At 48.2% G+C, this 26,625-nt stretch overlaps 1 protein-coding gene across 4 annotated transcripts; it reads right to left on the bottom strand.

Moving 5' to 3' along the window:
- Positions 1–1,061: 1,061 nt before the first annotated feature.
- STMN4 (stathmin 4) lies at positions 1,062–24,846 on the bottom strand. Of its 4 annotated transcripts, none has more exons than XM_070459635.1 (8): positions 24,737–24,846; positions 9,271–9,349; positions 7,833–7,928; positions 7,071–7,151; positions 6,355–6,563; positions 5,236–5,427; positions 4,485–4,538; positions 1,062–1,647 (listed from the first exon to the last, which is right to left on the bottom strand). In XM_070459635.1, exons 2-7 carry the CDS (start codon positions 9,281–9,283, stop codon positions 4,518–4,520), a joined length of 612 nt encoding a protein of 203 aa, XP_070315736.1. In that variant the 5' UTR covers positions 9,284–9,349; positions 24,737–24,846; the 3' UTR covers positions 1,062–1,647; positions 4,485–4,517. The 4 variants fall into 4 exon arrangements, with proteins under 4 accessions (XP_070315736.1, XP_070315735.1, XP_070315734.1 ...); XM_070459634.1 differs by lacking the exon at positions 4,485–4,538 and adding an exon at positions 15,785–15,866 and having other exon boundaries at positions 24,737–24,824; XM_070459633.1 differs by lacking the exon at positions 4,485–4,538.
- Between the last annotated feature and the right edge of the window lie 1,779 nt (positions 24,847–26,625).

The raw sequence follows: 26,625 nt of genomic DNA, 5'->3' as shown, positions 1-26,625 counted from the left end.
AGCCACCACGGTGGGTGGGAGGGAGTTTGTGCTTATATGGAAAGCTGAGTTCTGGGCTTAGATAATCATAAGCAGGTTTGTCACTTACACTCAGAAGTAGAGTGTCGTATGGACATACTCTTGGTGCAAATCTATCATCCTTGTCTCCACCTACTCAAAGGAAGAGTTGTGTCTGCTCCATGTATTAATCAAAATTCCTGCCACACAATTACAAAATGACATCTCTGATCCCTCCTGTTATCCTATTCTAAATGAATCTAAATTGCAGTGCCACCAGTGGGAAGAAAAAAGATTTATTTACAGAGTTGTATAAGGCAGTGGGAAGGGCAGGGTGGCAAGGTGCCCTGGGACCCTGTTCACACACAGGCTGTCCCCACCCCCTCTGTTTGCAGGGAGAGGAGTAGGGAGACCCCTTTCCCAACCGTGGTTCCATGCTCTGGATCATGAAATGATCCTCTCTGCTTTCCACTAACAAACTGTATTTCCTCACTTTCTCACTATGTGTGACCACCTAGCATCTCATACCCTTCACATGAGGCAGATTTCCTCCTTCCTTCTTTCACTCAGTCATGTCCAATCCTTTGCAATCCCATGCACTATAGCCTGCCAGGCTCCTCTGTCCATGAAATTCTCCAGGCAAGAATACTGAAGTGGGTAGGCATTCCCTTCTCCAGGGGATCTTCCCGATCCAGGGATCGAACCCAGGTCTCCTGCATTGCAGGAGGATTCTTCATCATTTGAGCCACCAGGAAAGCCCTCTTTCTTCTTGGAGACCACATTAGAATGTCAATGCATGCAAAGGAAGATTAATTTTATCAATTCAGTGCACTCAATACAACACGGGACAGCCCAGGAAAGGCGAGGGGAGAGGCAGGTAAAACTGAAGAAGAAAAATCAAATGCCAAAGAATGGCATGTCTCAACCATTGTCACCTAGCACCTCAGATGCTCTGATGGTCAAACTAAGAAATAAGGGCCCTGATGGGGGGAAACCAAATTCAAGAACATTCTATAAATTACACAAAGGACAAATTCAGGAAATAAAGAACTGGAGACTTGGAGGAAATGTTTCATTGTTGGTCATGATGATCAAAAGATAATGATTAACACACGCGCACACACTCATACCTCATCCCCCCGTCACAGGGCCCCCCACTTGCTGCTGGCGTCTCCGGCCACGCCCTGCAGCCCTCGTTCCACCCAGGACTCTGCCCTCTGCTGGGAATTCTACTGCCTGTTGTTAACTTCCTTCAAGGCGGTGCCCGGATGCTCACTGTGAAGAAAAGCCTAGGATTTGACCTGGGCTGGGTTGCAATGTCCACGAGCCCTTCTCCATCTCTCTTTCCCCACCTCTCTCCTTCGCTCCCCTCTCCCACCCCATCGTTGTTCCCCTGAAACAAATAGGATGGCTTCACTGGTCAATTCTTTACATGTACAAACACCAAAAGCAGAGCAAATGCCCCTGGCCACCCCCCTCCCCCCAAACCCCAGTGCTGGGAGAGCAGCCAGCGATGGGCCAGGCTGCCTCCGGAACTGCGGAGCTGCTGGAGCTGTCTGGCCGTTCTGGAAACTTCTTTGCCTCTGGGCTTTACCTCGAGGCCTCTTCCTTCAGCTCCTTGTTTTTCCGCACCTCCTCCGCGTGCTTGTCCTGGGAGGGAAGGGAGAGAAAAGATCGGGTCACACCGACGACCCCGGGATAAAGGGATACAGAGGGGTTGGAGGGCCGAAGCAAACAGTGTGGTCACCTCTGGCCACCACAGGAAGAGACACGCAGGCTCTGCAAAGGCATCTTGAGAAGGGACCAGAGGAGGCAGGTGAGCCTGGCAGGAGATGGGTGAGGGAGCTTCCTGGTGCCTCTGGCCCCAGGATGCTCGTCACCTGGGAACAACTTCCCTGGCGGACCCACCTGGCAGGCACCACCAGCCTCTGCCACCCTCACCTGGCCGTCTAGGGGCTGATTACACTCCTTGACCTAATGTCAGGAGTAGCTCAGGAGAACTCACTGCAGGTGGCCCCTACACACAGGCAGCTAGACTGCCCTTGTGTTTCCCGTCCACCTCTTTAGTGAAGGTTGTCTTAAGCCCCTGGATGAAAGACAAGGGCTTGTAAAGCATAAATCAAATAAAGGATTTTGGAAAATGTCCAGCTCCACAAAGTGTAATAGAGAATCTTCTTTTCTTTCTTGAAAGTGAGTGGTGTCCAACTCTTTGTTTCCCTGCCAGGCTCCTCTGTCCATGAATTCTCAGGCAGGAACGCTGGAGTGGGTTGCCATTCCCTTCTCCAGGGGACCTTCCCAACCCAGGGACTGAACCCTGGTCTCCTGCATTGCAGGCAGATTCTTTACCGTCTAAGCCACCAGGGAAGCTCCTTTTGTTTCTGAGCATCATCAAACCAAACAATGGGCTTTGACTTCAAAGGCCCATCAGCTGTGTGACCTTGACCAACTCACTTCTCTGATCAGACTCAAGGAGGGCCACAGACATCACTGTGGCTCAGTGGTAAAGAATCCGCCTGTAAATGCAGGAGAACTGGTTTCAATCCCTGGGTTGGAAAGATCCCCTGGAGGAAGAAACGGCTACCAGTATTCTTGCCTGGAAAATTCCACAGACAGAGGAGCTTGGCAGGCTACAGTCTGTGGAGTCACAAAGAATCAGACGTGACTTAGCCACTAAACAACAAATGGAAAGGAGGTTCTTTTACCTCTAGAATTCTGTGATCTTGGGGTTCACCTCTAGGGCTTTTCACGGTCTACCTTCCATCCATGCTCATGGTGAAGACATCTGGGTCCGTGGGCAGGGAGCATGCCTTTTCCTCTTTGTATTAGTATCTCCCAGTTCCTCATCTGACACCAGGCCCATAGTAGATGCTCAGTAAAGCATGTCTCTGCCAGAGCCTTCTATCTATTCACATCCAGGTATGAATCAGCCTGGGGGAGACCCACTGAGGCAGCCCAAGGTCCCAGGAGGCACCTTAGACTACAGATCTGTCCCTGGAGAGACCCTAGAACTTTCCATGGCCCTGGAGAAAACATGGGGAATGGTACATCTAGGGCAGTGGTTCTCAACCTTGCCACATATCAGCATGATCTTTGAAGCTTATTAAACTGAGGCCCTACATGGACACAGGGGAGGGTGGAGTGGAGGGTGGGATGAACTGGGACAGTAGCATTGACATATGCACACTACCATGTGTAAGATAGATGGCTAGTGAGAAGCTGCTGCATCACACAGGAAGCTCAGCTCAGTGCCCTGTGATGAGCCAGAGGAGTGAGATGGAGGAGAGGCGGGAGGAAGGCTCAAGAGGGACAGGTTGTATGTGTTCATGTAGCTGATTCATTTTGCTATACAGCAGAAATTAATACAACTTTGTAAAGCAATTAGACTCTAATAAAAAAATTTAATATGAAAAAAAACCGCTGAGGTCCTCAGGCACCATCCCTAGAGAGCCAGGATTGGTGGGTCTGGGGTTAGGATCCAAGCACCTGTAGTTTTCAACTTTACAGCAGGTAAGTCTGGTGCTGACCGTTGGGGACTCACACAAGTACTGATGCAGAGGCATTGTTATAGGTGCCTAGCAGAGCAGACACCACACACCTATCTCATCCTACCTCCTGTCTTCATTGGTGGGCAAAGGTGAAGCGGGGTCAAGAACCCAGAGGAGTGAGGCCCACCCAAACATCTGCTCTGACATCATGCTCATTTGGGGCTTGTCTCACCCCCACAGCTCTTCCTTCAGACCTTGGACTTTCCCAGTCTCTCTAGTTCAGAACCTCTCTCTATTCCCTATATCCGCTCACTGGACGGGTCCCTAGCTTCCTGGACTCCCTTTCCTGGGCCTCCAAGCGGCTCCCTGTCTGACAAAAGGCTGGCAGGATGCTTGTGGTCAGGTCTCCCTGAAACAAGCATAGGAAGAGCCACCTCTTCCTATCAACCTTTGATTGACTCACAAAGAACTCGGTTCTGTTCCCAGCTCCATTGCTTAGTGGCTATGTGATGCTGGGCAAGTCATTGGAACTTCCTCTGACATGGATTCTTACTGGTAAAAAGAGATAATGCCCATCCTGCTCATCGCATTGTGAGGATAGGGGTATGATGAAATAAAAGTGTTTTGCAGTCTTTCAAATCGCATATCATGGCTTTATCCTCAGTAATTTTCTTAGGTTTAGCCTGAGTGCCCAGGCCACATCCTGTCCCAATCCCTGATTTCTTTTTCCCGTGAAAGTTTGTTCCTACCCTTCTCTCAATAACTGAGGAAGCCTGAAATCAGACCCAGAACACTTCCCTCCCATCTGATACTTATGGAGGGCTTGTTGCCCCCCAAAGAATGGAGAAAGAGAGGGGATGGGGGTTGCCACATGCTGGCCAGCTGCAGGGCCTATACAACATCCAGATCCCCTGTGAAGAAACCAGATCTTTCTAGTAGCTGTGCCAAGGGCCTGAGACTCTAGGTGGATGGGCAGGAAGGAGCGGAGACCACGCTGCTCACCATGGGATGAGGCCACCGATCGGGTCCCGGGAGTCACCGCGCAGCAGGCGGCGCCTGGAAATAAAACACAGAGCTGGAGCTCTCCCAGGAGCCGCAGGAGAAACTGGGGCAGCCTTGGGACTCAGGAAACGAGGCCAGCGCGTTCTCAGCAGTATGGGCTGTGCTTCTGCTGACACGTGGGACCAACCCCAATCTCTCACGTTTCTCATATTCAGGTGACATCGTCAGGTTTATTGACAAAAGGCAGAATATTGGAGAGACCGGTGACTCACTCAGCCCACATCAAGAGGTTTGGAGAGGATTGTGTTTCTTGCTCAGTGGGCAGCTCAGCTGGTCATGCCCTTGGCCTCAAGCCAAGAGCTCAAGTCAGCATCTTTCATTAAATCAAATCAGGGCATTTAAGGATGAAGCCAGGAATGTACAAAAGCATTCAGCAGGCTTTCTCTGGAAGATAAGAGGTCTAATCTCCCTCAGACATTGAGAAATTTCAATTGTGTAGCTAGGCAATTTATCCCCCCAAGGAATTCATGGTTTTTGGTTCATTGGTTCATGGTTCTTGGCTCAGTTTATGGTTCTTGCCTGCCACCTCCCAAGTACTCCCTTGGAACTCTCTAAGGATCTAACCTAACAGAAATGTGGCCACACCTGCCTGAGGCTACTTGCTCCCTGGAATGATAGGCATGTCCATTGTACTTGCCGTGGAAGGAAGAGCGAGTCCTAGGAGTCTCCTCTCCAATCCGAGACCTCTTACCTTCTCTTGCAGCCGTTCCAACATGGCGGCAAGGTGGGCCTCCCGGTTCTCCTTGTTGGATTCCATCTTCTGGGCCAGTTTTTCCTTTGCCATCTTGATGAAGTTGTTGTTTTCCTCAATGGCTTTTTGGATCACCTCCCGCTCGTGTTCTCGCTTCTCTGCCAGGTGCTTCAGGAGCTCTGCTTCCTGGTACTATGGGAGCATGAAGGGAAAAGGAGGCCCTTACAGGTGAGCAAGCCAGGGTGTGATTTTTATCATCATGACTTAAGAGATGCACACCCAGAGCACACACCTCCCTGAGCCTGGGCCTCTGGCCTGTTGGCAGGAAGCAAGGATGCTTCTTGGGTTCTCCCACTGGGCTCTCATCCTCTTTTTCTCATTGCCATTATTCATCCATCTATCCATACATTCATTCATTCACAAAAAAAAAAGTGATCAGATACGGCACTGTAGCAGGCACTATTCTAGCAACTTGGGAAAGAAAAAAAGTCTAGTAGAAACAAATCATATATAAATAACTCTAACCCAGGCTAGCTTGTGACATATGCCTTGAGAGGCAGAAATGAAGTGCTATAGGAATTCAAGGGTGATCATCATTTTCAGCTTCAAAGGTGAAGGAAAGCTTACACAGAAACAGCATCAGAGTTGGGCCATAAGAATCCATAGAAAGAAAGGGAGGCACACCAAAGGGTGAAAGCATCGGGTTGGCCAAAAAATTCTCCTGGGTTTGTCGTAAGCACTAACCAAAAACCCAGACAAGCTTTGTGACCAACCCAATATACCATGCCATGACCTTCTTCCCACTCTCCCAGTTAAGGATCCCGTTCCTTAATTGTCCAGCCTTTCCTTAAATCCTTAGTGTTAGCCCAGGTCACTCTAAGCTCACCTCTTGGAAGCATGTAATATAGCATCTTCTTCCCCTAAGCAAGCTCCTAAACACCTGGGGCTTTCACATCTTTGCTTCTCTTCATAGTGTCTCATTCCCTTCCTGGTATCTGGAGGTGCGGCCTTCATATCTAGAGGTTGGTGGTGACCCAACTCCAGCTCAGAACCACCTCCTGTCTTCTTCAACTTCTTCCCCATCACGCCCTGACGGGGAAGAAAAGGACAGCCACTTACCTTCCTCCGCTCCTCAGCTGCCTCCAGTTTCTTCTGGATTTCTTCCAGCGATGGGTCTCGCCGTCTGGGGAGGGAAGCATTGAACTCAGGCACCCCATCGAAGGAGGGTGGCTTCAGGATGACTTCAAAGGACTGTCCAGAGGTGCATTTATTCAGCTCGATGACTTCCATGTCGGAAATGACGCACCAGTTCAGGTCCACGGTGTCTGCTGCAGAGAACAGGAAAGGGCTGCTCACCCTTCCTTGAAGACCATACGGGCCCCCCATAGCATGCACACGTTTGAGGGAGGGCCAGGGTCCCCAAGGCTGACCAAAGGCCAGGGTTCTGGGTCTGTCCTGAACACGGCGCCCAAGCTCCCTGGGCTCTGATGCGGCTGGAGCGGGCAGCCATGGGAGGGTCTCTGGCCCCAAGAGCAGGAGCCCCAGGACGGGGGATTTCTAATCATGGCTGTAGCAACTGGCTTTGTTTTGCTTCTGCCACAAGGGTCCCCCCTTAGCTGGGCTCTTGCTCAAACTGGCTTGCCTGGGAAATTCCATGGACAGAGGAGCCTTATGGATACAGCCGTGGGGTCGCAAAGAGGTGACCAGGACTGAGCGACTAACACTTTCACTTTCAAACTGGTGCCCGTGGAGGCAGTCAGCACCCCCGCCCGTCCACTCACCCCACTACAGATCTGACGCTCGGCCTGCGGACCTCTCCCCGCGCCCCCTCCTACCCTGTTCTCTTCTTTCTCTCCAGTCAGCACTGTCTCTCCGCTGGCCCTCATCTTTTCTCCTACACTGTCTCCCACACCAGCCTAAACAGAAAAAACAATCTCAGGTGACCCGAGCATTCCCATCTCTCGTTTCCAGACCAAACCCGTACCTTCCTTTTAAGCCCCAGGAAATTAAGAGGTGACCTGGCTTCCCCAACCACTAGCCCCCCTCAATCAGGACATGGCCAATCAGCGTTCCTTGTCCGTATCCTGAAACCTGTCACGGGGCTCGGGCAGCATGGCCATCCCAGAAACTCCTTGGGTGGCCAAAGCATAGAAGTCCCTTCCCACCTCTGGACTTTCTCAGAGCATTCTCGACCCTTCACTAAAGAGACAATGGGCCAGGGTGTCTGGTGATTGACACACGACTGTCCCTCTTCTAGGCTAGGTGTCCCTGAGGGCAGACTCTCTGTCTCCTTGGCCTCTGCATCCTCCACCACATTTGCTTGTCACGCAAGTGAACAAAAGCCGAAATCGAGGGCACTCTGAGAGGGTCTGACTCAGACCCTCAGATGTTGTCTGGTCCCCCAGGTCGCCGCCCCGCTCCCACCATCACGTTGCATGTAGACCCCCCAGAATCAGCTGCAGTGACTTTCCTGGCTCTGGGAAAGAAAATGTGACGTGGGGCGGAATCTCAGGAAACTAGGGTGAGTATGCTGGGCTCCTGGAGACAAGCCACAGGAAGCCTCGGTCTTCAGTCCCCCAACGGTGGCCTTCATGTACCTTCGTATTTATAGGCTGACTTATTCAGGGGGTCGGCCAGGAAGCAGGAGCAGAACAAGGACACCAGCGGGAGCTCCTTCATCTTCTCCTTGTAGGCTGTGGAAACACGGACAGGTGAAGAGGGCAACCCCCTTTCTAGACTCAGAAACGAGACCCCGCGGGTCATCAGGCTCCACAGAGGCACCCAAACCACCCAGACCCTTGCATGGTGACATAGCCGTTTCTGCCCTGAGCAGCTCTCTTTAGAATCCCTGTGTGTGATTTGGACCCACTTCTGCCCACCTGTGAGAACCTGAGCCTGCCAGAGCTCCCAGAGGACCCTATCCTCTCTCCAGTGCATCATCTCCCTTTGTGATACTGAACGCAAGAAATGCCCACAGGTATAGACCCCAACAGCTTCCCAGGTCTCAGTGATAAAGAATGCAGGAGACTTGCAGGAGACGCACGTTCGATCCCTGGGTCAGGGAAAATCCCCTGGAGAAGAAAATGGCAACCCGCTTCAGTATTCTTGCCTGGGAAATCCCATGGACAGAGGAGCCTGGCGGGCTCCAGTCCGTGGGGGTCGTAAAGAGTCGGACACGACGGAGCAGCTAAACAGCAACAACATGGACCCCAAGCACCAGTGCCCTCACCCCAGCGTGCACCCTGGATCCCACTCTCTATTCCCCCCATGAGCCCAGGATATTCCATTCCTTTCATTCTAGGATAGAGGCAACACACACTCCATTCTCAAGGCACGTGACAGTACTTCCGTAAGGGCAAAGAAGGCCACCAGCATCCTGTGATCCTGTCCTTCCCTGGGTGACAAGGGTAGGCTGTGAGCCTTCCCTGATCATCCCAATGCAGTGGTCAAAGCCAGAAGGGCTGATGTCCCTCCATGAGGGCTGGACAAATACCCCCACCCCATATGGTCACTGTGTGTCTGGAGAGGGTTTGGAAACCAAGTCATGTTTAGAGCTGATTTTTTTTTTTCCACACCACTCGGCTTAGAGGATCTTAGTTCCCCAACAAGGGCTCAAACCCGGGCCCTCAGCAGTGGAAGCACAGAGTCCTAACCACTGAACCACCAGGAAAGTCCCTAGAGCTGACATGTTGAGTCCAGTCCAGCCCGACTCCTCCAAGCCCTGGTGTGTGGTCCTGCCAGTCCCTTGACACCCCCACTGCCGCAACTCACCCCTCATTTCCTTTTACAAATTGAAAGCAGGATTAACTGCAAAAATATTACATAGCCATTGTAGAAAACAAAAAACACACTCCAATGAGTGAAAGGGAGAAAAGCTCAGCTATGATCCCACCCACCACCTACAGATAGTCTCTAACCTTCAGGTGCATTTCCTGCAGCCTTTTATCTTCTCTGGGCACATGTAAGTACATACACCTGTGTCCAGAGATACCCTGTGCTGTGGTGCCCGTTACGTAAGTGGGGTTTTGTACTTACCAGCAAGAGTCATGTTTTCCGGAATATGAGAGCTGAGTCCTAGTGAAAGTCAAAGTAAGTCTGCTGCCAGCTCAGGACACTGTCACAAATCCAAAAAATAAGAGCATTTTAGCTGACAGGTTATTCACATGAGGAAGGTCTTTATACAACCAGGGAGGAAATTTCAGGATCATCTGTCCCCCTCCTCCAGGCTGAATTTCCCTTCCCTGAACACCAGGCCACCTCTTCCACATCACCCCAGTCAAGTTTGGTTTCCAAGCACAATAAGAGCTTCATCATTGACCTCCCAACCTCAAGACCCCTCGAGCCTCAGACATGGGTTTCCCCAAACTGAATGCATCGGTAGATGTTCATCTGTCTCCTTGTGCAGCTCAGTGGCCTGGTCCGAGGCAAAGGTTGAGGTGAGAGAGCAACCCTAAGTCAGAATCACCTGGGACATATTCACGAAATAACTCTGTGCCCTGAATTTCTTACACTCACCCCAGACCTTCCTGTCCAGGCCATCTGAGAGTGGACAGAAGATGTCAAAATACCTCTTCAGGGTGGTACATATATATACAATGGAATATCAGCTGTGAAAAGGAATGAAACTAGGTCATTTGTAAAGACATTGAGGGACCTAGAGTCTGTCATACAGAGTGAAGTAAGTCAGAAAGAGAAAAGCAAATATCGTGTATTAAAGCATGTATGTGGAATCTAGAAAGATGGTACAGATGAATCTAATGAAGGGCAGGAATAGAGATGCAGATGGAGGGAAGGGACATGTGATGTAGGGAATGGACATGTGGACACAGGCGGGGAGAGGTGGGGTGGGATGAACTGGGAGATTAGAATTGATATATATGTATATATAGACATATATACATATGTTCATTAACTATGTGTAAAACAGATAGATAGTGGGAACGTACTGTATAAAGCAGGGAGCTCAGCCTGGTGCTCTGTGATGACCTCCATGGGGGGAGGTCCAAGAGGTAGGGGATATATGTCTACATAAAGTTGATTCACTCTGTTTCACAGCAGAAATCAACACAACATTGTAAAGCAAATATACTCCAGTTTTTAAAAAAGAATATTAAGAGTATAGTTATTCTATGATGTCATAATAAAACAAAATAAAGTTTTTTAGAAAACCTAAAGAAAAACCCAACAAAATACCTCTTCAGTTGCTCCCTCACTCTCTTTTACTCATCTCCAGAACCACTGTCCTAAGCCCTGCTTGACCCCCTTTAAGACAATCCTAGACTATGAAAAGAGACAAATACTGAATATCAATGTGATCATCACGCGATTCATGCAGAGATGGAAATCAGCATTGGGGATTATTGCAGGATCACAGAGATGGGCTTTAGACTCTGCCTGAGGTCTGGGGAGCCAGAAAGGACCCCTGGTGTTAGCAGCACCAGTAGTGCATCTTAAATGATGAGTCAAAATTAAGCAGGACGTTCTTCTGGGGGAACAGCACATGCCAGAGTCGGGGTGAGGGAGACTTCCCTGGTGGTCCAGTGGTTAAGACTTCTGCGATCCCAGTGCAGGGAGCCCGGGTTCTATCTCTGGTCAGGGAACTAGGTCCCACATGATGCAACTGAAGATCCTGCATGCCGCAGCTGGAATCCAGCATAGCCAAACAAATGAATACATTTTTTTTTTAATAAAAGGGAGAATCGGAGTGAGAAAGCTATGGGGGTCCCAGGCTGATTGGTGCTGGACCAGAAAGTGTGAAGGAGGAGGTGAAACAAGAGAGGCAGGAAGGAAACAGACTGGAGCGTGTCTGGAGGACAGATAGGAGGCAATAGGATCTACTGAAACCTTCTATCTGCTGGCGTGAGGAACAACCAGCAGTGAGCCACCATCATGGGCACCACTCCATCCTTGGTTGCTGTGATAGTTCATTCTTGTGTCAGCTTGACTGGGCTAAGAGAGATGGCCAGATGGCTGGTAAACAACATCCTTGGTTGTGTCTGTGAGGGTGTCTCTGGAAGAGATGAGCATTGAGTCAAGAGACTGAGTAAAGAAGATGGCCCTCCCCAGTTTGGGTGGGCATCACCCAATTCACTGAGGGCCAGAGTAAGTGGAGAAAGGGAGGATTTTCTTTGCTTGAGCTAGGACATCCATCTTCTCCTGCCCTCAGGCATGGGAGCTCCTGGTTCTTCGGCCTTTAGACTTGGACTAGGATTACTCAGGGTTTCCCTTATGGCACTAGTGGTAAAGAACCCACCTGCCAGTGAGGGAGACATAAGAGATGTGGGTTTGATCCCTGAGTCAGGAAGATCCCTGGAGAAGGGCACAGCAATCCACTCCAGTATTCTTGCCTGGAGAATCCCAAGGACAGAGTATCCTGATGGGCTGTAGTCAGTGGAGTTGCAAAGAGTCAGAAATGACTGAAGCGATTAAGCACTCACGCATGTGGGATTATACCACCGGCCTTCCCAGACCTCCAACTTGCAGATAGCTGATAGCGAGACCTTTCGGCCTCCATAAGTGCATGAGTCAATCCTTCATGATACATCTCTTTCTATATGTGGCCTACTGGTCTGTGTCTCTGGAGAACCTGACAAACCCAGCCATCCTCATTGGTCACTGTACCAGCAGAAGGTGGCATGAGCTCGCTGCCTGCCACCCCAGGAGGGAAAGGGACTCTGAAACTGACTTAGAACGCCTTTCTTTGCTTACTGGGGTGTTTTCCTTCTGGGATCAGAATCAGTACTGACTGGAGATGGGCAGGGGAGTGGATGGGAACAAGAGGCTCCACCCAGGCTTTAGGGCTGGACAAGTGTGGGGTCAGACACAGGCTTCGTCTCTCTTGTAGCACTAGTCACGTCACACGTCTAACCTTGTTCTCCCCATCTTAATTCTGCACAGAGTTGTCCAAATGAAATGAGAAAAGCATCCAGCAAAAGGGAGCATTTCATAAATATTAGTTTCCTTTCCTCTGCCTTTTACATCAAGCTCACTACCAGGTATCACACACCTACAGGTAAGGACTGCCGTCCCCGTCTGCACATGAGGAAATGGAGGCTCAGAGCATCTGTGTAACTTGCTCGGGGTCACTCAGCTAGAAAATGAAAGTGCAGCGATTTGAAACCAGGTCAACCAGACTTAAAGGGCTCTGTTCCCCTCAGCGCCTCTGTGTTCTTGTGCTTTGGAGACAGAGGTTCCCGCCAGGGCCCCTCCCGATGCAACACAATGGGCCTCTGTCCTCGGAGTCAAGTTGATCCTGGCAGCACCAGTGAGTCCCCAAGCAGCGATGCGGGCAGAGTGCCAGGAAACAACTGCTCTGGTCATGAGCTCCGTTCCACACCATCTCCCACTCATGACCAGGCTGCTTGATGGGGCGACTGGCAGAGGGAGTGAGACCTTGGCAGGAGAGGGCACAGCCTCAGACTTCAACCTGGGTAATGGATCAGAAGTGAGGGTGGTCTGCTAGTTAAGACTCTGAGCTTCCACTGCAGGGGGCAAGGCAGGCAGGTTCCATCTCTGGTTAAGGATCTCACATGCCACGGGGCGAGGCCAAAACAAAAAATTCAATAGAAAAATAAATACTTGTTTTTAAAAGTGGGGGTTCAAATAGGAAAGAGGAGGCAGAGTAAGTACAACACCCTGAGGAAGAAGGAGACCAGGCTTTTTCTGTGAGTGTGGCTACCTGGAGTCAGGGACCACGTCCCTTGGCTGGAGCTGAAAATGATCAGTAAGACCCTACACTCGTGGAGCACGTCACTGATTACAGTTCTGGTTGCCTACATTATCCCAGTTGATCTTTGCCGGAGGCTGGGCTGGGCTGATAAGACAGACATTGTCAGCTTCTTAGGTGAAGAACTTGGGGCTCAGAGATGGTAAGGTTCTTAGCTAAGGATACACAGCTAGTTGGTATAGAGCTGGTCCAAGTCTTCTGACTTATAAGCTCATCTCTTATAGCCAGTGGAAGGACTGAATGCTAACTACTGTTTCCTCCATGGTCCTGGGGACTCAGGGAAAGGCAGTCTAGCCTCAGGATATGATTTAATGAAGACTATGTTCTAGGCGCTCTCTATACATCAATGAAAGATATTATGCGAGGAGTTTTAATTGCAGGAGGAATCAAGTACAGGTCAAATAGGCAGAGAAGGAAGACAGGGCAGGGAAGAGGAGACCTCCTAGAGATGGGCAGAGGGGACTTCCCCAGCAGTCCAGTGGTTAAGATTCTGTGATTTCAATGCAAGGGACAAGGGTTTGTTCTATCCCTGGTAGGGGAACCAAAATTCCACAGGCTATGCAGTGTGAATAAAACAAAAGAAATTTTTTTAAAAGATGAGCAGAGGTATTCATGGCCATGAGATTTGCAGCTGTGAGTTCTCAGTTTCACAGGGTTGAAATCTGCATCATTAACCATGTGTATTTATAGAGCATCTACTATGTGACAAGCGCTTTCACTTTAATTTTCATCATAGGACTTACTACCCCTGTCTTAAAGAGGTGTGAATTGCAGCTCAGAGTGGCTAAATGGTATTACCAAGGTCACTCAGTGTAGTGAGTGGAGTGGTGTTCTCGAACCTAACCTGTCCACATCCTAACCCTTGCAGTTTGGGAATGTGACTTCTTTGCACATTTAAGTAAGTTGGATCTCAAGGTGAGATCATTCTGTCTGTCCAGGTGGTACAAGTGCCCTTATAAGAAACATGCAGGGGAGAGATGCACAGAGAGAAGACCTTGGATAGGTGGAGACAGGCTGGAGTGATGCTGCCACAAGCCAAGCAAGGCCTGGAGCACTGGAAACTGGAAGAGGCAGGGGGAACCCTCCCCCAAGTCTCTGGGCGGGGTAAGACCCTGTTGACATCTTCATTTCTGAACTTCTGGACACCAGAACTGCACAAGGATGGATTTTTGTTGTGTTCAGCTGCTAAGTTTGTGATCATTTGTTACAGTAGCCCAAGCAATCTAATATACTTGATAAGCAACAGGGCCAGGATTCATTCAAATCCATGATTCATTCGTTCATTGTATCTCAGCTACCAGTATTTTTATGTGGTCTGATTTGGTTCTCAGGATAATCTCTGGGACTTCCCTGGTGATCCACTGGTTAAGATTCTGGGTTCCCAATGGAGGGGTCATGGGTTTGATCCCCGCTTGGGGAACTAAGATCCCAAATGTCTTGGAGCTCAACCGAAAAAAAAAAAAAAAAGATAATCTGTGCATGCGTACCTGAGGTACATGGTACCCTTATAAATCCTCATGCCAATAGTCACGTCACTTCTACAGCACTCGAGACTCAGAAGAACATTCTAAGAAAGGATATGGGGGTGCGGGGAGATTCTTCTGGAAGGGCCCAACAATACAAAGTGGTCCTGAATCCCTGGGTGGTGGTGGCCACAGCAGGGAGCCTGACTGCAGCCCTAATTAACCTGTGGCATCAATGTGGGTGGTGGGCCGGTCCCACCCCCTCCCCAGCACTCAGCCTTGCGGCCTGAGGACTCCAGGTTTCTTGTGGGTGACACCCAGATTGGACACTCACAGCTAGAAAGATCTGGTTATGCTAACCCCTGACCTTCAGGCCTTCTGAAGCAGCTCTCGGTCCTCTGTTCTCCCATCTTAAACACCAACCGCCCAGGCCTTTCTCCTGGGTGCATCCCATGGACCCAAGGGCCCACAGACCAGCCCTAGTTTAGAGCCCGGGGCCCTGCAAGCTTGTCCCAGTGCTGCGGAGTCTGTCAAGCGGCTTGGCAGTGTGGGTCGGGTTGTTGAGTCACAGCAGAATACCTGCAATGGAGAGGGGCCACCAGGCCTACCCAGGGACTACCAGAGAGGCGCAATAACAGGTGTTATTGCTAAGGTCAGAGAGGACAGAATGCTCGGAATTCAGGGAGGCAGGTGAAGTTTAACAGACCACAGCGGCCAGAGTAGGGGGTAAGGCTAAGAGGTCAGGCCCATCAGTGGGAGAGTCTATCCAAGACACCAGATATCAGAACTTCATCTGGCAAAAACCCTTGCTGAGGCCCAGCTCTGGCCCTCCCAGAGTCTCCCTGTATGTTTTCTATTAAGGCAGAGGCCAATTCCAGGCCTTGGGCTGCCCCTAAGGAAGACCAGGAAACAGATCATATCCAGCAATAGAAGCTCAAAGGGGCCAGCAACAGAGTGGGAACATGTCTCAATCACTCAGCCGATAACCACAGAACCAGAGGCACCGTTCAGGACTGCAGCCTCCCAACCGCCCCCCGCCTCCCCGCCCCATCCCCTAGGGCTCAGGCCCACACATCTCTGATGGGTGCAGACAGGTTTCTGGAGAGGCAGGGCCTCCCTGGGCAGCCCAGTCCCTGTGCTGGCAGGTACTGATCAAGCTCAGCCAGTGGCGAGAGGACTCACGCTTCAGGCGGCAAAGGTGAGTGGGTGATGGGTTTACGATGCAATGTGGATTCTGCCATGCTTCTAGTCTTGCGGTGGCTCTGGAATATGCCTGTGTGCTGGGTGTGTGGACTGGGTTTACAGGTGAAACAGTGAAGCAGCCTCTGGGCTGCATGCAGGATGCATTGGGACCACTTACTAGAATAGGAATAGGAAGATCAGAGACCTCCAGACCAGGGAAAGGTACTTTATCTTCTATTCAGTAGGAAGTCACTGGCATCCTTTGAATACAAAGAGGGGAAATGGTGATGCTGAGGATCATTGAAATAATAATAGCTACCACTTCTTGGGCACCTCCTTGGTACCAGAAAAATCATAGGCATTATCTCAATTTTATCTTCTGAGCTCCTTTTATAATGAGGAAATTGGAGCTCAATGGAGTCAGGTTAATTACACTAAGTCCTATCAGTAGTAAGGGGCAAAGCTGGAATTTTCAGTCTAAAACACGTCTCTGTCTTTAGATTATATTGCTAGTGCAAAAAGATTCATCTGGGCAGCACCAGCTTGGGGAAAAGATTAGGAAAAGAAGACTGGAAGCTGAGACGAGGCACAAAGTGATGAGGGCCTGCCTAAACGAGTTAAACCCTGGACTATTTGCATCCCATGCAACACTGTTTTCCCATTTGCAAACTGGTCCCTCCTCTTAATCCAGCTCCAGCATCTAAGAGTCTGTGTATGGAAAAGCAAGCATTTTTGTTGATGGATTGAACCATTAGCACAGTTGGTAAAACTAATCTGTTAGCGGTAACCCCACCGAGCTGAGGTCCAGGTCATCAGAAGACACAGAATGAGGAAATCTTGGTTGGGGGTAGGGCAGCCGACCATGAAGGTCTAGAATCAAGGCTGTGGACAGAGGAGGGATCTCTTGGTGGGAGGAAAAAATGAAAGTGGAGAGATCAGAGCCTCCAGTTCCCGCCAGAACATGAAAATGTCATGGAAGAAAGAACTGGCCATCACTAGCTAGGGATTCTCAACTAGGGCAACCTCACTCCTGGGAAATAAATGTGACTTTTGGAGAACTGTTTGACTGGAGGTGCTACCGGCATCCCTGTGATACCAGGTAGCCTAAATGTCCTTCATGGCACACAACGACCCCACACAACCAACGATTGTCCATTCCATAACGCCAATGTGTTCCTCCCCAGGGACTGGGTTTCCAGATGTCACACTGAGTTGGTGGCAGAGGTGGAACCAAATCTCTGAATTCCAGAGTCAGTGTTTTCCCTGTCTCCTCCCACACAACAGGAACATCCCACAAGGGGGGAAACTTGGGGGGTCCACCAGAGCCGCTGATGGTGATAGGGATGCTGAAAGGCTTTTTTACAAGACCGGAAATGATGACTGGTGCCCTCAGGCTTTCTATAAAGCAATCAAGAGCCAAGAGCCAATAGAGAAGAGCGTCCAGCTCTCAGATGCCATGTGGCCATTTACTGGGGGCATGCCTGACCTCTGGAGGCATCTTTGACCATCCACATGACCCGAGTGAACAAGCATTTTATTTGTCACTGCAAGCTCTGCCCTGAAAATGCCATCAGGATGTGTCGAATCCCCTGTAGACTATTTTCTAGAGGAAAAAAGCTAATGTGCATCCAAATGGTTTGAATAGAGTGGTTCCTGGCAAGAATGTTCAGAGACAGTAAAAGAACTCATAGAATCATGCTGTGGAAGCTCTGAGTTCTGACCCAGGTCCTTTAACCACAAGCAGTAGAGGAAGCTGGCTCTTTTGATTTGTGCCAATTACCAGTATTTTTTAAAGTCCTGTTGAAATTATAACATTTACCTGAAATACACTGCACGAGCTGCCTAAATGTCATGGAATCATATCATGTCCATACAGTAAACCTGGATATTTCATGTTGGTCCAAAGGCTCTGATTGGCAGTCATGTGTCTCATTTGGGTTTTCTTTAAAAGAAGAGATAAATTATTTTTTCATGACTGTGGTTTTCATTCTTTCCACAATATTTGTTGAATATTTAATTCCATGCCAAGCCCTCAGCCAGGTCCTAAAATAACCACAGGGGTTTTCAATAAGAAAAAAAATGGATGGGTCCCCTGGGTGGGAATTTAGAGTATCTGGAAGTTTCTGCTAGCCTTGGCCAAGTCTCTGGCAGTAATAAGGACCGTGTTATAAAGGGAGAAAGAGTAGGTGTTAGGGTATGGGCCAAGATCGGATGGTTGAGACTTGCAAAGGGACACTAGACAAGGCAGAATATAGTCACTCCCCCAGAACCACGGGGGAGTCTGTTCCAGGATACCTGCAGATACCAAAATCCCTGGATGCTCAAGTCCTTGGTGTGGTTCAGTGGGTCCTGCCTGTCCGTGTATGTGCAACCTGTGATTTTTAAGTGATTTTGGGAACTGGTAAGTGTCTGATCAGCACCTGCTTAGGTCTGCTTCTGAGGCTCCAAGGGGAAGAAATGGTGGGAGCCCTGGCCAAGAATAACCTCCAAACTGTCCCTAGCAGGCTGAGAAATACAGCTTCATTTCCTAAAAACAGTGCTTCTAGGAAATAAGGAGACATCACCTGCTGGCAAATGCAGAGCTCCGATGGCCTAAGTCTGAGGGGCCCATCCCTGTTGATAGCAAGCCAGAGGAGGAAAATGAAGTCTGGAAAACAGCCCCAAATAATCCACAGTGATGGTGCTTTGGGGGCTAGTTTTATTTTCCATTCAATAGATACAGGAGAATCCACACACTAGAAGTATGAATCAGGCACATGGAGGAACTGACATATATACACTCTTGTACTATGTATAAAATAGATAACTAATGAGAGCCTGCTGTATACTTAGGGAACTCTACCCAGTGTTCTATGGAGACCTGAATGGGAAAGAAATCTAGACAAGAGGGGATGTGTGGACACGCGTATAGCTGACTCCATTTGCTATATAGCAGAAACTAACACAATATTGTAAAGCAACTATAATCCAATAAAAAAAATTGTTAAGCATAGAAACACACACACACAAGTCAGGAGCATGGGCTTCCGTGAAGGGCTGCTGGATGGAGAACAAGGATCTGGGAGCCAGCTCTGTGTCACATCCTGGGGCCAAAGCCTTTGGAAGCATCAGCACAGAGCAAGTCCCTGTCACCTTACTCCTAGTCACGATAGGAATGCTTCATGGTGCTTTACAGCTTGCCAGGCACTTTCATGTGTGGGGGTGTATGTGTATATATATTTATTCCTTTTACTGATAATGTTTTAATTACAAACATACTAATATATTTCAGAACATCTATGTGACAGAGAAAAGGAAACAAATCTCTGTCATTTTGCTACTCTTTGCTATTGGTATTTCCTTCTAGTTTTCTGTTTATGTCTATTATTTTTACATAGTTATCATCACTTTTATCCTTTCATTCTCCCTAAATTCTATCCAGTAGATACTATTAAACCCACTTTACAGGCGATCAATTCAGGAAGGTGACTTGATTTGCCTAAAGTCATGTAAGTCGAAAATCATAAAGATGGGATTTATGGGATCTCATAAAGATGGGATTTATCAAAGTCTACTTATATTGGGTTGGCCAAAAGGTTCATTCGGATTTTCCCATAAGATGTTATGGACAGTGCTGAATGAACTTTTTGGTCAACCCAACATCACAGTTCCATGGTACTTCCTGAGACTCAAGGCCAAGTGTAAATGTAAGGAAGATGAATGATTGCCTGGGGCATGTGTTTGAAGAGCACACAAGAGCTTGCCTGTCCCAACGCTCCCTCCCAACCAGAAGGACCCTAGTATTTGCATTAGGCATTGCCTCGGGAAGTCACTCTTAAAACATACACACATGACCTACCAAGTGCAATCAATTAAATAGTTTTCATTGTCAGCAAAGAACAAGCAATAGATTTGTAACACTTCTAGGGGTCAAGTTCTGTGGCCATAAATGGGAGGAGCCATGGAGATCTTTCAGCATTTCTGGTTCACATCTATGTTCAGATAAGAAGACAGAGGACCCAAGAGGGCCAGTGTTGTTCCCAAGACTAAGTCGGAGGGGCAGAGCCTGGTTTCTGGCCCCACATCTAGCTACACGAGAGGGAGACTCTTCTCTTTTGCAATATTACTCCTGTTTCTTTGTTCTTTCATTCCTCTCCCATGCTTTGTAAGTTTTACATCTTGATTTTATCTTGAAGTTAAAATCATGTATGTCTACAGGCAGACCTTGGAGACATAGCAGGTTCAGCTGAAGATCGCCACAATAAAGCAAATGTTGCGATAAAACAAGTCAGATGAATTTTTTGGTTTTCCGGTAGGTATAAAAGGTATGTTTATCTATACTAGAGTCTACTAAATGTACAATAGTGTTTTGTCTAAAAGATACTTTATTGTTAAAAAATGATGGTTATCCATCATCTGACAACATAGGGTCACCACAAACCTTCAGTCTGTAAAAACTGCAATATCTGTGAAGCACAATAAAATGAGGAATGCATGTAATTTCATTACATTAAGGATAGAACAGTATCTAATGATTTTATCTAGGAGATAAGAGCTTTAGCACACTTTTACTTCCTTTCCCTACAAACCTGATTTTTGTCATAGTGACTTGGATGTTCAGTTCTAGAGTATCATTATTGATTTCTTTCTTACATTATTCATTCAACAAATACTTTTGGAGAAATATTTACTATAAGCATAAGGCGAGGTACTAAGGAGAAATACAATGATGAATTATATATATATACATATATATGTGTGTGTGTGTGTATATGTGTGTGTGTGTATATATATATATATATATTCCCTGGCCTCCAGATGTTTAACATTTGCATTCAGCTTTCTGAGCACGTTGATTATAATTGGACAATGATTCTAAATTCTAGCATTTTCTTTCTTGGTGGTCATTATCGATACCCCATCTTTTTTGTAGTTGAGTCCTTTAATGTGATAAAGCTCCTTGATTATCTAGACTATGCTGGAGTAATTCTTTTCCAGGAGGGGTTCATGGAGTCCTTGTTGAGTCCTTGTCTATCTGGTTTGGTGGCAGGTGTAGGAAACAGACAGACCTACTGTGGGATCAACAGTCCAGTTGGTTTGTGCAGTCAGCAGATACAGTCCACCTGTTCACACACACTCAGTCTGAACCATGCCCTCTACTCGGTCTGGATTTCGGGGCCCCAATACCCAAATGACCCACTGGAACGCTGCCCTCTGTCCCACCCCCACCCCACCGGGTCTTTTAACAGAGAGTCTGCACTTAGCACCTTTCTCAGGATTCACACTCACTACTTGGTTCTCTGAGCTCTCAGGTCACCTGTGCCCCGTCATAAATTAGGCCACCATCCCCAGATTCCTGCCCCTTCTTATCTGTTCAGTCTGGCTTCTGCCCACCACCCACCGATAAAAGCAGGACCCTAAAAGGGTGGACACACAACAATCAGTCTGCAATGATAGAAGAAACCAGTGAGCTCAACTGGGGAAGCAGCATCGGTGTGAATCGGGACACAGGCGTGGAGTATTGTGTTGGCCAAAAAGTTTATTCGGATTTTTAGCCAGGTGTGATGGAAAAATCCGCACAAGATTTTTGGCCAACCCAACACCTTTATCTGTGTGTCTCCCTGTCTTCCTCATGGGACTGAAAATGTACAAATCTCAAAAATGTTTTTTAAAATGTCAAGGAAGATTTTTTTTTTTGTTCTCACTCTTCCCCCAAAGAAAAGGACAAAAAGTAACCTTTTTCCAAGACTACCACATCTCTAAATACAGCAAATTCTAATTTTAAAAGCAAATTAAGTTATATATGATGCATGTTTATTTCCCAAGCCCAAAAAGGGGGAGGTGAGATGGGGAGGGAGAGAGTTTGGTTCCCTACAGGGCATTATAAAAGTTTGTTCCCTACAAGCCATTACACATGGCTTGTTTTAGAATTTTCCTCCAAATTTCTCTTCTCCTCCTCACCCTGCCCTCCAAAATGTCCACCTACTCAGGGTTTCAATATCTCTGGGAATTCTGTATCTCTGTATCTCCAAACAATAGTCTCCAGGTAAGCGGGAAATAATATAAAAATATCAAGGGGATCTGGAGAGAGGAGCTTAGGGATTCAGGAAAAATGAAGCCTCTCTTTGTTTCTGATCTTGATTTTTAAAAAAATATTCAATGATTTAAAACCAAGAACCCCAAAGAGCTGAATCATCCCATTCTATATGGTTGGTTTCATGTAGGCACTTTCTCTCTAGCTCTCTCTCATGCTCCTTCTTTGCCATTGTCTCTCTTTTCTGTTCCAGGACCTCACTCTCCGGACCTCAGCTTATGTCTTGACTGCTCTATTTTAAATCTTGCCAGTCAGCTCGCGTCTGTCCCACAGGGAAAGTGTGGTTAAAACGACCTAGTTGGACAAGAGAAGACAGCTAACCTCACTTGCCCCTAGGAATGTCTATGATTGAGCCACAGTGAAATCTAAATATGAAGCCAGAAATAAAAGACACTCCCACTACCCATCAGCATAGTATGTCTGTTCCATAGTCTGCTCAGAGGGGGCCATATTACACCAGACTTCTCTGTCTTTGATGGGTCATTTAGAACCGTCTCTCCCTAAAGAGATATAGTATTCCACTTAAAACAACAATTGGAGTTTGGGCATTTATTTTGTACCTGGGGCACTAATGAATAAAACAGTTCTTCTTGTAGGAAGCTAACAGTCTACAACATGGATGAACCTTGAAGACACTCTGCCAAGCAAAACGAGCCAGTCATAAAAAGATAACTACTGTAGGATTCCACTTTGATGGGGGACCTAGCGTACTCAGAGTCACAATAATGAAAGTACAAGGGGAGCTGCCAGGGGTGGGGTGGAAAGAATGGGGAGTTATTGTTCAGTGAGGGTAGAGATTCAGTTTGGGAAAATGAAAAAAGTTCTGGAGATGGTGGCGATGGTTACACAGCAATGTGAAAGTATTTCATATCACTAGCTGAACACTTTAAAATGGCTAAAATGGTAAATTTCACGTTATGTGTATTTTACCACAATCAATAATTTTTTAAAATTTTAAATGAACTTCAGAGTCTAGTAAGAGTTATCTACAGGTTTCCAGTCTTATAGTTAGAAAAAGTGGTAAGAGGTTATTTAGGCCAATTTTTCTCAATCCTTTTTCTTACTGGAATTCACAATAAAGAACCACATTTTATATCATGATCCAATATGCATATGCCATGATACTCACATATATATGTATATGTATATACATATATATACACATATATATGTATATACATATATATACACACATATATGATTATATCTATGTATATGTATATACATATACATATATAATTGAAATATAAACATAAGTATATTCATATTTGCTTATGAATGTTGTTAAATATATTTATAAACAATAATATATTTATATTTAAGACAATTGAGAATATGTAACTAAAAATGGTAGAGGAAAGCATTATTGCATGGGATGCATTTTTACTTTTTTCCTACTCTGTTTTATTCCATTTTATCTAAAAAAAAGAAAATAACAACTCACAACCCACAAAATTGATTTCAAAATCCACAAACAGGTCTCAATCTGCACTTTGAGAAACACTGATCCAGACCAATCTCCAAGACAATGCAGAAATCTCCTCTGTAGCTGCCCCGCTGGGTGGTCATCCAACTTTGGCTTGGATGCCTCCCGTGATGGGGGACTCACTCTCTACTTTGCTCTGTGGCATATCCTCCAGCGTTAAAGATTCTTGCCCACTTCCAACCTGTTCCCGGAGCATCCTGGGTGGAGCCAGGGATCCCAGATGGGCTGGGACTTGCTGACAGGTGTTCCAGCCCTATCGATGATAAGTGGGCTTCAGGGAAAATGACAGGTCTTCCCAGAGGCAAGGTGGGAGCATGGAAGAGCCGAGGCAACGCAGGTCTGGCTGGCCCTGGAGGGTGGGGCAGGGTCTCCAGGCGACTCTACCTCCATGCGGTGGTTGGATTGCCGATCAGACCTTTCCCTTCTGCAAGCTCCAGCACTAGGATTATCCCTTAGTCTGAAGGATGATCTCATCCCCTGCTGGCACCCTGACTCCTGCCTGTGGGAGAGGCTTCTGCCCCCTTGAGGGAGCCTCAGCCTCAGGGGAGACTAGATTCCCCCACATCCACCCTCAACCTCCCACCCACCCCACAGGTCACTGCTGGCCGCCCCTTCCCCCCCCTCCACGACCACCACTATTCTAGCCTCTGGGGTCCCTTCTCCAGGCATTTGGACAGGTGCTATTGGTATATTTCTCTGCTGCCCTAGGGGGTCCTGCCCTTTTCAGGACAATGAGACTCCTCCACAACTGACCATGCCTTCCAAGAGGAATAAAACAAAGGCAGCACGCCACGCAGGGACACAGCTGGCTGCTGGCTGTCAAAACCCTGTGTCCCCGGGATGAGGCGGGGACAATGCCTAAACTCCTGGTGAAGGCAGTGGGCTGAGCGCTGAGGTTGGGGGGTGTCTCGCCCTGGCTGGGGCTACAGGCAGAGACCAGGGTGTGGCAGGTGTGGGTTCCTGCAGATTGCAGCCTCACAGCCATCTGTCCCTGCCCAGGTAGGACCAGGTTGACCTCAGGGGCAGGGCGGGGCAAGAAGAGATGGTGAGCTCATTGTATTATTAGAACCAAGAGAAAAAAGCTACCCAGTGCAGACGGAGGAGAAAGCAAAGGAGGCTGCCAATGGGCAAGGGAGCAGAAGAGCTGTGGCTGAGAAAGGCAACGTAAACCACAGGTCTGCTTCCAGTTTTTAAGGGCTCTGGGGGGCCAGAGATGATCCAGAGAAAGCCAGACTCTGAATAAAACCCTTCTCCCTCAGCAACAAAACATTTTTATGCAGAAAGAACTCATTGTGGACAGCTGATCTGTAAGAAGCTCTGACGATTCCCACCCATCCTGTCCCCTGAGGTCCAGAACAGAAGAAACTCCTGGAGCCCACCCTTGCCCCCCTGCCAAGCACCATCCTTTTCGCCTCACCCCTTTGCCCCCAGGATTTGGCAAAGTTGAATTGAGTGAAACCAAAAGGCAACACAATAGATACCAGACTCCTCGCTTCTTCTCTCTGCAGCTGCTGTTTTTCTTTTCTTTTGTATGAAAAGCCTCAAATAATTTGCATTCCATTTCTCCTTACCTGCAGTCCAGTTAGAAGCGAGCTGCCGCCTTCTTCACTCCTTCAATTAGTGGTACCCTGGGCTTCTCTCCACATCAGCACCACCGCTCAGCTCTCACCATGACATCATCTCCGAGCTCTGTGATTGGCTGACAGTGGGTTGCTTGGCAATTGGACAGTCTCCTCTGGCTGAACAGGGATTGCCTGAGTGAGTAACTCTTAGCAGACCAGGGAGTAGAAGATGATGTCAGACAAATAACTTGCCTTCGGCACTGCCTCTGGAGCTGGGGAACCAGAGGGTGAGGTTGGGGATGAAGAAAGAGAGAAGGAGTGGTACAGGAAGGTGGGGGTGAGGGCCCAGCTTGCAAACTGAGCTGCCCAGCAAAGAAAGAGCACCTGGACAGAGGGACTGATGATTTCCAGAATCTTTAGCTTTTTCTGATCTGGGGGTGGGAGAATATAGAATCTAGAGGAGAAATCAAAAAGAACAGATGAGCCCTAAAAATAGCTCCCTGGAGGGCTTTGTGCCTGTTTCTGGCTCTTTCAGAAGGGCTGGTGGGTTTGAACATTGAGTCAGAAGGCAAGGAGGGGCTGCCGGCACCCCAGGCCCTGGAGCTGGTGTGGGAGCGACATGGGGGTCCTAGGAGAGCAGAGCCACCTTCTTGCCAGCTGGCTGGCATGTGGGCCTTACATTTGCTGTGGCCACTTAGCCAGCACCAGTGGGTCTTCCTCACAGCCCACCTCGCATACCTGTGCCTTCCAGAAGGAGGGAGACATGACTGATGCTGAGGGTGATCAGCACCCTGGTGTTTCCCGAACGAGGTGGAGCCCCACAGGGAGCTGACGGGGTACCCATACTGGCTTCAGGGGCAGGGCGCGCGGGACACAGCCCTCTCAACACCACAGGTGGCTGGAGGTGGCAGAGTGAGGCAGTCAGGGGCACAGAACACTGCTCCCCACCAAAGCCTCCCCAGATGAGCCCTGCACCCCCACACCCCATGGCAGGGACAGACCAATTCTCCACCCAGCCTCACCTCACCACCCCCTTTTGGATGGGGGAGGTGATTTCTGCTATTGTGGTAAAATACACACAACCTAAACTTTACCATTCTGACCATTTTGACGCGCACCATTCAGTGGCATTAAGTACATTCACAAGACTGTGCTACCATCACCCCCTATCTTTAGATCCTTTTCACCTTCCCGAGCTGAAACTCTGTCTCCATGAGACACTAACTCCCCCTCACCCCCACAACCTCCCATAACCTCTAATCTATTTTTTGTCTCAATGAATTCACCTTTTCCAGTAAATTCATTACCTCATCTATTACCTCATGTAGGTGGAATCATACAGTATTTGTGCTTCTGTGTCTGGCTTACTTCACTCAGCAGAACATCCTCAAGGGTCATCCAGGTTGTAGCCTGGGTCTCAATTCCACCACGTTTGGGAGACCTTTCAGAGGAGGCTTTGTTCAACCACCATCATTTTCACGGGCTCTCACCTGCCACCACCACAGCCCTGCTGACGACAGAAGGTTACCTTGAGGCCGTCCCTGTTGGCTCGATGGTAAAGAATCCACCTCCCAGTGCAGGAGACATAGGTTCGATCCTTGATCCTGGAAGATCTCGCATGCTGTGGAGCTGCTCAGCCCGTGAGCCACCTTGACTGAGCGTATGCTCTAGAGCCTGGGAACCACAACTACAGAGCCCATATGCTGCAAGTACTGAAGCCCATGACCCTCGAGGCTGTGCTCGGCAATGAGAGAAGTCACCGCAAGGAGAAGCCCGCACACCGCAGCCAGAGAGTAGAGCAGCCCAAGCTCTCTGCAACTAGAGAAAAGCCCGTGCAACAACGAAGACCTAGCACAGCCAAAACGAATAAATAAATTTTAAAAAAATTATAAAGTTAC

Source organism: Odocoileus virginianus, chromosome 31, assembly GCF_023699985.2.
Source record: "Odocoileus virginianus isolate 20LAN1187 ecotype Illinois chromosome 31, Ovbor_1.2, whole genome shotgun sequence".
Lineage (NCBI taxonomy): Eukaryota > Metazoa > Chordata > Mammalia > Artiodactyla > Cervidae > Odocoileus > Odocoileus virginianus.
The sequence above is the reverse complement of the archived record's forward strand: the minus strand, read 5'-3'. Positions and strand labels throughout refer to the sequence as shown.